The sequence below is a fragment of the Hyla sarda genome, chromosome 7 (assembly GCF_029499605.1).
Source record: "Hyla sarda isolate aHylSar1 chromosome 7, aHylSar1.hap1, whole genome shotgun sequence".
In the NCBI taxonomy this organism is placed as follows: domain Eukaryota; kingdom Metazoa; phylum Chordata; class Amphibia; order Anura; family Hylidae; genus Hyla; species Hyla sarda.
In genome coordinates, this window is record NC_079195.1 from 131,296,740 (window position 1) to 131,310,348 (window position 13,609).

General features: G+C 44.5%; 1 protein-coding gene across 5 annotated transcripts in view; it reads left to right on the forward strand.

Annotated features, from left to right (window-relative positions):
• Positions 1-485: 485 nt before the first annotated feature.
• The window catches only part of TBATA (thymus, brain and testes associated), a 34,755-nt gene continuing 21,631 nt past the window's right edge, over positions 486-13,609 (forward strand). The window contains exons 1-5 of one of the 5 annotated variants that reach the window (XM_056530749.1): positions 486-576; positions 3,903-3,967; positions 11,733-11,879; positions 11,971-12,241; positions 13,223-13,277. In XM_056530749.1, coding sequence (XP_056386724.1) covers positions 13,231-13,277 — 47 coding nt within the window. In that variant the 5' untranslated portion in view covers positions 486-576; positions 3,903-3,967; positions 11,733-11,879; positions 11,971-12,241; positions 13,223-13,230. The remainder of the gene's footprint in view (positions 577-3,902; positions 3,968-11,732; positions 11,880-11,970; positions 12,242-13,222; positions 13,278-13,609) is intronic. The other 4 variants (XM_056530748.1, XM_056530750.1, XM_056530747.1 and 1 more) reach the window with 4 other exon arrangements.

Below are 13,609 nucleotides of genomic sequence, written 5' to 3' on the forward strand. Positions count from 1 at the left end.
AATATGAGACTGTTTCTGTGGCTGTATTTTGGCCAACAGTGGGATAGGGATTTATGTTGCTGTAACTTTAAGGAATTAGAAATACAGTCAGGCTGAGACATTTGGCTGTAGCAAGGGTACCAAAATGTGCCTGCATTATGAATGTGTTCATCTAGCCTTAGTGTACCTCTAAAATGTTACATTTTTTAAGCTAAATGCACAAAACATTGTGATGCACTTTCAGAGTACAGTCAGAATTCAAGTACTATTATCTGACCACCTGATCTTTTTTTTTTAGGTCATTAAACCTTTCACTAAGACCCTATTGTTTCTAGCTGAGGTAAATGCCTTATAAAGGATATTCAAGTGTTAAGCAGATAGGGGGTAAAAAGGAATTTTGCCATTGTCAAAACGCATGTCCACTGGCACTTAGTGGGGAGGAGGGGGTTGTCCTGCTGTCGTCAAGAAAAGTGTAACCAAGCAACATAGTCTCAATAAGAGAGAGACATGAATGCAAACACAACTCTATAGAGGTGACTGTGCAAGTCCGGCCAGGCTCCTGCTAGAGAGGAAGCATCCACATGCAGCAGCGACAAGGTACACCAGTTCTCATATATCAAGTGCAATTGCTGCTTAGTGGGGAAGGATTATGCCACCTGATATTTACAGTCATTAGACCTTAATTCCTACACTTAAACTAATCTCGGAATGCTTTAAACTTTTTGTAACAGTTTTTATAAGATATTGTTACAACTGCTACTAATGTAATGGGGTGCCTTTATGTGTAATCTTAGGGGTTCTATGGGATTTAATACAATTTTTGGAATATAAGAGTACATACAGCAGTGACACGCCATTACACACCCAAATTTAAAGGACAATTTCAGAAGTAATATTAAGGTAGAAAATCTGGCTCCTATACCAGTCATACTAATATTAAGAGTATATGTTTGTCTTATTCTACTGGAAGAATACCACCCGCATCTTGCTCTAACATTAACATAGCAATCCTCTGCTTTGTCATCTTCGTAAAGAGCTCCTAGAGTGTAGATATGGTTAAAAAAGACCTCACTTGCTTCTTATCACTTCTTATCAAGAATTACAATAGATCTAGAGCTAATAGAAAAGACTCCCTCCACACTTTACTGGTTAGATGAGAAATGTGTCAGGTAGTAGAAGTGATGTACAAGGCTCACAGCTTCAGCTTGGGACACTACTTTTTGGGCAGAATTATGGGTAAAGATTATGTCTAATAGTAGGTGCTTTAACGTGTAACTTTATACTATATCATTATATTTTACTCTGTGTCACCAATCTCCCCCTTGGACAGCTATTGTCTCTGTCCCATATATTTTCACTGGCATACGACCAATGTATTTGTTTTCGCTATTCACAACTCTTAAGTTATTTGCTTTAATGACATCTTTGTTTTCTCAATCTCACTGCATTGAATCCTACACAAATAAAGAATTACACTTGACAAACATGAGTTCCCGAAGATCATATAAGCTTAAGACATGTTACAGGAACTTATTTATGTCAGATGAGACTACTGAGCACTTAAGACAGGCTGAAAATATTATTACAAAAATAAGAGTCTGTAATACGTATCACCCCAAGACAGAAAGGGAGGTACAAAAAAATAAATCTACTGAAGAAACAAACAGTAATATATATCATACAAAACGGTGGAAGAATATTGTTCTATTTGGAAATGACTAAAACTGTTCTCCTAGAATAAATTGGTCCTTTTTGTTTCTGTCAGTATCCACTCTAGTCCTGCTGTCATGTCAATGAGGTTGGCATTGTTTGTTTGTAGCCAGGAGTGTTGTGAATTGGGATTTCTTGTCAGGTAGTGGTATAGCAGCCACAAGGACTCACAAAAAAGCATGGCAGTTTCTGTCCCTGGTGACTGTCTGTGTCAAGGCAGGGCAAGCTGTGGCACAGATTAGCCTTTTAGACATTCAGAGAGTCACCGTAGAATAGACTGAATGCTGTTGAACTGTGGTACAACCTGACTTAGAGGAAGCTGCAGTGGAGAATGAGATACTAAACCTTAGTTTAAAGTGGTTTTCTGAGCAAGATTAGTTGATGACCTATCGTTGGGATAAATCATCAATATCAGGTTAAGTGGGTGCTAACACCTGGCACCCCTGCCAAGCAGCTGTTTGCCAGAGCTGTGACATTGGCATAAACAGTAAACTAGCAGGATTCAGACAGCTGTATACATTTTTGTAGTGGCGGGGCTCATCTTCCAATGAAGTGAATCGGAGCTGATAGGCAATAACCTAAATAGCCACTACACAATGTACAGAGCTGTCTGCTTTCTCCTCTGTTTAAATGTATATAGTATGTCCACTTTATTTTGAGGTTCTCCTATTTTTAAAGTTATTTCCTATCCACAGTATATGAGATGACAATGTGATTGAGGGGGGGGCTGACCACTCTAGGCCCCTACTATCTAACGATCAGGAACCCCTAGTCTTCTTGGAAGATACAGAAACATCTAATCACAGTGTTTGGCTGTTTTGTCACTTCCCATAGAGAAAAAATGGAGCATCAGTGTGTATGCATGATCCACCTCTCCATTTTAGGGAGGGAGACTGGGGTCTCAATTCTTTAACTGACAGGGGGCTCAGCAGTCAGCACCCTGCAATCAGATAGTCATAATGCTAAAAGATGGGGAAGTGTTATCTTATACAATACTTTGCAAGCACTGTACATTTTCTATTTTTAGTTGGCCTCACCATTTAGAGCTGATGGGATGAAAAAAACTGAGGGTATATAGGGATTATGTCAGTAAGCAGGATCTAGATGGTGGAGGGATTGTTGGTACAGTAAATCCAAGGAGAGGCCTTAAACTCAAGACGCCTTATGTTGCAGTCCTAGAGGAAAATCTCCTAATATAGTGATCTGAGGAGGTAACTGGCAACTGAATCTAGTTTTTGTAATGTCTACAGCCATCATAAATCTTTAATAGAAAAAAGTTCTGGAGAAGGAGAAACTATGTCAGAATAAGAAATAACTGCATGAACGATTCCCCATAAGGGTACATTCACACGTACAGGATTTGCTGCAGCTGATTTTACTACCCATTAACTTCAATGGATAACAAAATCAGCTTCAAAAAATATGCAGCAAAAATAAGCAGCAGATCCTGTACGTGTGAATGAACAAGACTCAACAGCCACGGTTGCACAGGACAAAAGGTTTATTAAAATAGAATAGATAGGACAACGCGTTTCAGCGCTAACAAGCGCCTTCCTCATTTCCACAGAGATCAAGTTGGTGTGTCCTGTCTGTGTATGCTGTGCAGCGCCATTTTAGCTCTGAAACGCGTTGTCCTATCTATTCTATTTCAATAAACCTTTTGTCCTGTGCAACCATGGATGTTGAGTCTTGTTCATTACCAGCAGAAGCGCTCCACTAAAGATCCTCCCTTTTTTCCTTTCTACTACTTCGCATTCATATTTCCGTACCTTTGGGGATACGGAAAAAGGGGAAAGCAAGCCGCACGCTTCACATATCCCACTCATCTACTCCCTTGCAGAGGGTTTTTGTTTTGCTCTGATGGAATCTCCTGGCGGACCATGACAGAACCCAAGGCGAAGGGGTGAGTTGGGCTTCCACGTTCCTCCCATCATTCTCCCGGAGAGCGCCCCTCCTTTTTTACCTCTGCCTTTGTACGTGTGAATGTACCCTTATGGGAATTGTGAAGCTATTGTACATATGAAACATCAATCACGCTGCGAAATGAATGACAATGGAACAAAATGTTTTTCATTGTATGTCATGCATGTTTAGGGCAAGCATTGTGTTTCTCTGAGCCTTTCCCTTGGTGTTGTGCTTTCCAGGCATGGTTCTATGGTAACTTCGTCTGTCTTAAAATGTTAATTTAAAGGTTATTGTTCTGAATTTCACAGGAGTCTGAACAAGCAAGCCTTATTCGCCGACATTTATAGGACATCTGCAAAGCAACACTTAACAGGTAAATGAAGCTGTCGGACATGTTAATTCGTAGGTTTACTTTACAATGCCTACTGTGTATATGGTACAGATAAAATGCTTTTTCTAGGACCTCAAACACTGATATCCTATTCTTAAGATACCACCAATGTTTGATGGATGAGGATGCTGTCTCTAAGACCATTATATTGGGGTCTATTTAGTCACACTTAAGTGAACAGGTGAGCTGTAATACCTTGCGTAACTGATCCTATGGAGGAGCTACTGTTTCTTAGTAAACACTAAAGGGGACATGGGGGGTATTTATTAAAGGATTTATGTGGTTTTTTTTCACGTAACTTTGGCGCAGTATTTTGCCGCAGTGTCTTTTTGTGCCAAAGTTTGGCGCATCTTCTCCACTGTCATTTTTACAACTTTCTCAAAATAACACGGTCCTGTGTGTGATTTTAACTTTAGTCAGTAATTCATCATTTTGCACATGGAAAACACACTTAGCAATGTCAGAAAATGTAAAGGCGTCAACATACATTAAAAAGGGCTGCTCAATACTATCCTGCGATATAGTTGTCTCTGAGGAACCTTCACCCTCCGTTGAGCCAGCATTGGACATGGCAACACAGGTTCAGGAAAGATAAGCACTAAAGCAGTGGTCTCCAACCTGCGGACCTCCAGATGTTGCAAAACTACAACTCCCAGCATGCGGAGGTCCCCAGGTTGAAGACCACTGCACTAAAGTAACCAAAAAAAAAAAAGTTGAAAATAAAGTTGAAAATAAAATCCATTTCACATGGTGGCTATAAACCCCACAATAGAAAATAACTCATGTCGCTTGCTGATATACTGCAGGAGGGACTCCGAAATGGCTGCTCTACATTGTAAAATACACTGTCCTCTGTGGTGGTAAGTTCTGTGTAAAAGGTGCTGTGAACAGCTGATTTCAACATTTGAGCCAAAATTACTAACAACTTGCACCAAATGATAAATCTGGTGCATGTCCACAAAATCCAAAGTGAAAAAAAGAAGGGTAAAAAGAAACTGTCAACAGGCAAAATTGATAAATACCCCCCATGGTGCTCATCAAAGCGCTGCAGCCTCTCTATAATGTTGCATAGTGGCTCTTCTAAAGCTTAGACTTCCATAGATCAAACACTTGACAAGGTTTCCCAAAGCAAGACCATAATTGTTTAATGTTTTTATTATAGAATCAATGCATTATGGGGATAAAGGTTGTTTTGTTGATATATGGCAATGGACAGGGTTGTCCTAATTCCCACCATCTAAGGGGGTGTAAATCTGTGCAATACTTGGCTCTACATGAGTGTGTCAGTTGTCATATATTGCCATTTTCTTCTATAAAGGTGTGAGCAACCTAGTAAACGAAGGGTGTCCTTAACGATTGTGATATTTAATATGCAGTATCCCCTACTCTTTATTTATGCTGCCAACAGTGATCTCCATTATGGGCCAATGCTAAGATACAGCTGAACTTAGTTCTCTAAGTACTCTTGGGTGTAATCCATCTGGCTCTGGAGCTTTGCTTACATTCACTTTAATTTACTTTGGCCCATATCTAAATTAAGCCAGTTTATTATATTACATGATGTGTTACCAGCACTGCCCCTGCCTGCATCAGCTACTCCCTCTTCCTTTGTATATGAAGAGCTAAATAACCCCTTCAGTAGCTTTGCCTTCTCTTGATCCCCAATGATCACTTCCCCATTATCATTATTTAGGGGATCTACATGCTCTTATCTTGTTTGTTTGTTTTTTGCATTCATATATTTAAAGAATTTTTGGGATTAATATTGCTTTCTTGGCTACATTCATTTCATTGTAAATTTTTGCTGCTTTTATTACCTTTTTACAGATTTTATTAGAAAGATTTTATTTAAAGCTGACCCCCTCTGAATTGTATTTTTAAATGCTTTTTTTTCCACAGGATATGCCATAAATGTCTTATACTGTAAATGTGGGTTCTACATCTGGGCTCTAAACCTATTTCAAGAATTAGTACTCTCCATCCTGCATAACACCTCTAGAGGTGGTCAAGATTTAAAAAATAAAATGGTCTGTTTTATGCAGTTTACGTAACTTTTATAAAGGTAAATAGTACGCAACTCCTTCTGCATATGCAACTCCAATTAAAGGCAATAGGATTAATGCAAACCATGGAAAACAGCGGGTTTGACTGTTTTCGTTTTTTTTAGCTTTCCATCCACGCTGAAGGAAGCCGAGGGGAGCTTGGTATACAGACACCTGAATTTATGCGATAAATATTAATCAAGATGAAAATACTCTTTTAGGGTAGGGTCACACACAGCACATCTTCAGCGTATTTGACGCTGCAGATGCTCTGTGATTGCCGCTTTATGATTGCCGGCAGTGCATCTGCAGCGTCAAATACGCTACAGGTGCACTGTGTGTCACCCTACCTTTACAGCTAACTTTAACACTCCAGAAAACAAAAAAACATATATTGTGCACGGCCTGAAGGGACAGTAGGGTGAGATTTGAACCTTGGACCCCAGTGCTGCAAGGCAAAACAATATATATATATATATATATATATATATATATATATATATATTTGTGGTCAGGCCTTATCACTGTACGTAGTCTTACCTGTTACCTGCCACCAATGAAACCTGAAAGAAACATGATTAACATCACTGTAACTTAACATCTACCTGCCCCCCTAGAACAGCGGTTGTGGTGTGCTTGAAAACTGCGCCGAGGGTCCGCCTTTAGAGGGCAAAAAAGACAACACCATTTAGGGTAATTTGAGTAATGTTTATTATAAAGCCAAATAGTGAAATGCATCTACCATCTCCCTTGAGGGATCTGGGACATGAGTGGTGTATGCGTCAGAGCGCCATCTGCCCAACTTCTGTATCACATGTGTTAGTACTTTGTGCCTGGAAGCCGCAGATGCAACTCCTATACGAAATGAGTGTCCTGAATATTTCATAGGGTTGTAGCCTAATGTACGAAGCAATGTGCGGACATGTGATATGAATAAAGAGGAGACAGAGTCCCTGCACTGAAAGGCAACAGTGGCGACTCTGAAGGCTTGTCGCGGAGAAAGTTTACCAGTTGCGACAACCCCGCCACTGGGCACCACTTGTTGCCTGAAAGGAAGAAACCGACCACAGCACCCCACCGAGAAGTTTTGGTGACAGAAAGTGAAACCTCAAATCAAGAACCCTGCCACCTTAAGTGAGCTTTCGGTGAGTGTGCCGAACCCCGCCTGGCACACGAGAATTCTCTTGGTCAGAGGAACCATAGAACGCTAGGTACTCTGCCGACTTCAGTATCAGGCTGTGCTCAAATCCGAACGGGTTAACGTCCAACACGTTAGACAATGACCTAAACAGTTCACCGCTGATAGGCCTCCTGAGCCGGAATACTGGAGCTACGGCCAAGACCCCTCTGAGCGCAGCCTTGACAGCCTGAGACGAAAGCATAGAAAGCCTGTCCGGGTGCGATAAAGAAATGAAGTGCTGGATACCTGAAAGATGAGATTTGATGGTACTATGAGATAAGTGCAGAGAAGAATGGCAGAACCCGATGCAAGATAGAATGACATTAGTGTCAAAGAGAAAGCAATACTGCGTTATGTTAGACAAACCTGAAAGTGTTGTATGCCCCGTGATATGCCTACAGTGTTAGTTTAAACGCATGCGAAGTCCACTGGCACAGAGGTATGTGCGGTGTACCTATTGGTAATTGTAGAGTACCAGCTATGACCATCTGTACCGTATGAAAGCTACAAACGTATGTGTAGTGTACTCTGTATGCATCCATGAGCGTATGACCAGTGCGAGCTATGTGTATGGTGAGTCAGTATGAGCTAAATACGACAACAGTTATAAGCATATGATCTGAATAGCGGCCCGCGGCCCGCGTGAGTGACCATGACAAGCACAGGAACAGTGCTCAAGGCCTTAGTGTTTAACACTGTCTGTACACACTGCATATAACACAATGAGTGTATGAACAGTGCGAACTGTGTGTATGGTACGACAGTATGAAGCTAGATACAACAACAGTTGTGAGCATATGTTCTGGATAGTAACCCGCGTATGTATGGAAAGGACGGCACACGTGAGTGCAATATGATCATGACAAGCACACGAATAGTGCTCAAGGCCTGAGTATTTAACACTGTATGTACACCTTGCATATAACACAATGAGCGTATGAACAGTGCGAGCTATGTGTATGGTAAGACAGTATGAAGCTAGATACAACATCAGTTATGAGCATATGTTCTGGATAGTAACCCGTGTATGTATGGAAAGGACGACACACGTGAGTGCAATATGACCACGACAAGCACACGAACATTGCTCAAGGCCTGAGTGTTTAACACTGTCTGTACACATTGCATATAACACAATGAGCGCATGAACAGTGTGAGCTATGTGAATGGTAAGACAGTATGAAGCTAGATACAACAACAGTTATGAGCATATGTTCTGGATAGTAACCCGCGTATGTATGGAAGGACGACACACGTGAGTGCAATATGACCACGACAAGCACATGAACAGTGCTCAAGGTCTGATTGTATGACCCTATGTCTGTACACAGAGCGTGTGACACAACGAGCGTATGCACTATACACAACAGTAACTGTACATGCTGCGTGAGAGGCTATGGGCACATGTACTGTATGCAACACTAACTGTGGGTTCTGCATATGACACTATGAGTATACGTGCTGTAGCAAAAACACTAACTGAACCTGCTGCATATGACACTGAGCATAAGCACTGTATGCCACCTAACTGTGCCTACCGCCTGTGGTACTATGAGCGTATGCACTGTATACCATACCATTGTGACTGTACCCACTGCATATAACACTGCGCATATGTACTGCGAACTACCCTAACTATACCTACTGCATGCGACCCTATGAGCATATTACTGTATATTGCACTTATGACTGTGACCCCTACCAATGACACTATAGCATGTAAACTGGTGTACAACTAACTTTACCCACTGCAACGAGACTATGAGCGCATGGACTGTATACAATACTAACTACCCACTGCAATATAACCCTGTGAGCGTGTGTACTGTATACGATATTACAATGTACCCACTGCAAATACGCAACGAGCGTATGTGCTATGCCTAACCCTGTAACCTACTGCATGCTACTATGACCTTGTGTACTGTATGCGACACTGTAACTGCACCTTCTGCATATAAGCTACCACACATGTAAGTACTATATACACATTTTTTTTTTTGAGTGTACGGTATGACCGTTGTGAACGACAGCATGAAACGCTATGAGTGACTGCACGATATGAAACGTTGTGAGTGCCTGCGCGCACCGTGACCTACGTGCAGTATGGAAACTGCCATGTGTCGCGAAAGCAGTGTGCAATGAGTAGTTACTAGAGGTGCACCGAAATGGAAATTTCAGAACCGAAACGAAACCGAAATAAAAAAAAATGTCCGGCCGAAACCGATACCGAAACCGAAAATGACTTCTCCCCGTCTTCTGGTAAAATGCAGCGCTCCGCTCATTAGATTCCCCCACATTAGATTGCCAGCTCCCCCACATTAGGTCGGGAGTTCCCCCACATTAATAGGCAGCTCCCCCACATTAATAGGCAGCTCCCCCCCAACAATATTAGGCAGCTCCCCCCCAACAATATTAGGCAGCTCCCCCCAAACAATATTAGGCAACTCCCCCCAACAATATTAGGCAGCTCCCCCCCAACAATATTAGGCAGCTTCCCCCCCCCACAATATTAGGCAGCTCCCCCCCAACAATATTAGGCAGCTCCCCCCCACAATATTAGGCAGCTCCCCCCCACAATATTAGGCAGCTCCCCCCCACAATATTAGGCAGCTCGCCCCCACAATATTAGGCAGCTCCCCCCACAATATTAGGCAGCTCCCCCACATTTGTAGGCAGCTCCCCCCCACAATATTAGGCAGCTCCCCCAACAATATTAGGCAGTTCCCCCCCAACAATATTAGGCAGCTTCCCCCCCAACAATATTAGGCAGCTCCCCCCCCATTTGTAGGCAGCTGCCCCCCAACAATATTAGGCAGCTCCCCCCCCCCCACACATTTGTAGGCAGCTCCCCCCCCAACAATATTAGGCAGCTCCCCCCCCCACATTTGTAGGCAGCTGCCCCACAACAATATTAGGCAGCTCCCCCCTCCCCACATTTGTAGGCAGCTGCCCCCCAACAATATTAGGCAGCTCCCCCACAATAGTAGGCAGCTTTCCCCCACAGACATACAGCTTCCAGTCATATACAGTGTACGGCTGGAGGCTGTATGTCTGTACTGCTGCCCCCTCAGTGATCCGGTCACCGCTCCTCCGGCCCGGGGTCACATCTACTGCTATGGCCTATGGACCATAGCAGTAGGTGTCGGGACCGGAGGAGCAGTGACCAGAACAGAACTGAAGAAGATGACGCGGTCACTTACCAGGCCCTGGCCGGCGTGCGTTCTCCTGCGACGATCCTGCGGTCCTCCTCCGTCTCTATGGTTGTACGCACGGGACGTCAATGACGTCCCGTGCGTACGACCATAGAGGCGGAGAAGCGAAGGAGGATCGCAGGAGCACGCCGGGGAATGGTGAGTGACCGGCGGACATCCTTATGTCCCGAAAAGATTTTTCGGGACACAGGGATGTCCGGGATAGGATTAGAAATACTTCTTTTTATGTGCCCGGGCCGGCTCCCATGTGTGGCTGCAGGCGGGGGCCGACCAGAGCATATAAAAACTAATACTGTATACTAAAAACCAGGGGGCCTCCAGCTGTTGTGAAACTACAACTCCCAGCATGCCCAGACAGACTTTGCCGGTCCGGGCATGCTGGGAGTTGTAGTTTCACAACAGCTGGAGGCCCCCTGGTTTTTAGTATACAGTATTAGGTTTTATATGCTCTGGCCGGCCCCCGCCTGCAGCCACACACGGGAGCCGGCCCGGGTACATAAAAAGTATTCCTATCCCAGAGAGCGTGACACCCCCCCCCCCCAGATGTTGCGCCCGGCCCCCCCTGCACCCCCCACGAGTGCCTCTGCCACTGGCAGTGTTTGCAACTTGTGCTGTGGGCGGGCAGGGGAGGTGGGTCATTATCGGCACATTTTTAGTTGTTTCGGCATTTCCCCGAAACAGCTATTTTCGGCCGATGTATCGGCCGCCGATATATCGATGCATCCCTAGTGAAGATATGAGCGTAGGTCGTGTAGCAACATGCGGCATGGATGCTACGAGTGACTGCACAGTATGGCCGCTGTGACCGTGCAAGATGAGGAATAAAACGGAACGATATCTGATTGGTACTGACCGTAGCCACCGGTGTAGTTTTTGGAAAAAGAAAAACAGGAATGAAATGACCACCAACCGTATACAGACCACCCAATCTGGGGAGGAGAGGAGAAACGTTGTTCTAAGCTACCTGACCACTTGCGTGCACAATCTGCCTAAAACAAGCCGATAGCTGACTTGCCTAACCTCAACCTAACCCCCCCCCGTGTATATCTGTCCCAACCCACTGCGACAAACCCTTATTCAACATTGTATCTGCAACCCCTGCCTCAACTCCCCCCCCCCCCATAGAACGATACATGTGATTGTACCAAGACCCCTCAATGCATGACTTATCATAATCACATTGCAACCATATATTTAGAACAATTACTCTTCTTGCTATATTATATGTTTGTATATTTATTTGTATATATTATTATGTATTTATTTATGAATTTTTTATTTTTTTTTAATTTTATTTACTTGTACTGCAGCACCACCTACCGACCAGAGGCGGAACTGCAGCACAAGTCTGCTATACCCACTGACACGTCGAGACTCAGTGACATGTGACACAGCCGGAGCGGGGAGGCCCACGTGGGACGCGGGACGTGACTCCCTGCGCCAGACAAGCCTGCCAGGTATCGCAACTGTGTCCAGGTACCTGGACACATGCGGTCCGCTCGGGCAGCACTACCCCGCCGCAAACTTTTTTTTTTCACTTTATTGCAGCGCCACCTGCTGCACCTCGGCGGAACCGCAGCCAGGAGAGCCGATCCTCTCACCGGCACGACAAGACTCCGCCTGCTCAGAGTCCCTGTCAGTCACGTGAACCGCCGGAGCCAGGAGACCCACGTGGGACGCGTCTCCCCGTGCCGGCCGCTGTAACCAAGCGCTGCCCGCCCCACCGCCGGTAAGAAAAGAATGAGGGAATAAAAGAAAAGAGGACAGCGCCTCGTGTGATATCGTAAATCAAGTGAACCCAAGTGGATCCCCCAACAAGGTGTGCTCTCACCTGGTGACCCTCTTGAGGGTTAAGTGTGTCTCCCCTTTTGAGGGGTATTTGTTGGTGTCCGTGCTGCAGCCGAAGGTGCCTAGACCGGTGTCCTGAGCAGGAACCCGTGAGGTGCTTGGAAGAGGAAGGAGAAAAAGAAGGCCCTTGCATCCGGCGCTGCTCGGTCCAAAGATGGTTCAGGGAAGACGTAGGTTACATTAAAATAGTTTATTTAAATGTAACAATAAAACTATTTTAAAAAGCATGCAGGCAATGACGCGTTTCGGGATCAGCATATCCCTTCTTCAGATTGCAGATGTATATAGAAATATATGCTGAAGGGATATGCTGATCTTGAAACGCGTCATTGCCTGGATGCTTTTTAAAATAGTTTTATTATTAAATTTAAATAAACAATTTTAATATAACCTACGTCTTCCCTGAACCATCTTTGGACCGAGCAGCGCCGGATGCAAGGGCCATCTTTTTCTCCTTCGTCATCCAACCACCGCCGGTAAGGACCTGGCCCGGCACCCCGCAGTTCCGCCGAATGCACCTGCCGCCTGAGAACGGTCGTGGGATGCCGGAGCAGGGAGACCCACGTGAGCCGCGTCTCCCTGCCCCGACCATGCTGCGGCCGCGCGCCGCACAACATTTCCAGTATGACACGGACAGCCTGGGCAAGCCGATGCCTCCCGAGTGCCGCCGCCGACCCTGGGTGCCGGAGACCGCCCGCACCAGGGGAGCAAACGCCGCGGACCAGGGCACCCAGTAAGTGACCAACCAGCCGGTTACCCGGCACTTATCTGTACCACCACTCCCAATGAGCCTCCTGCCCCCCTACGTCAACCCAGCATACGCCCCGAGGGAGGGGACAGCGGTGGTTAAATATGCTAAGCCCCTCCCACAAATGCATTATTTATTTATTTGTATGACAACAACTGATAGAATTAATACACTGTATTAATTTGCTTTTCTTTATTTCATAAGACAAAAAGATGCCTGGCGAGACAAAAGAACCACAGCCTGTTATACGTCAAACACAGTAAGTACTCAAAATAACATATCTTGAGTTTTTAATTATGCAGTTTTGTTATAATGTAAAAGCAAAGCAGATCTCTAGTGCTTTACATTTGCTTGTATATGCAACCATCATACTATTAGTTGTGGCTGTGCAAGATACTGCAGAATTGTTTTATTCAAGTGAATGGGACAACAGAACAGTAACTTGCACCACTGATATGGGGTAAGATAGCGGTCCTATTGAGGAACTGAGTACATTAACCATGCTTGCTGCTGCCATTCTTGATACATAATAAAATAATTTAGACTTGATTAGATGATTGGGCAAATCCTGTTTTTATTGTATAATTGTAT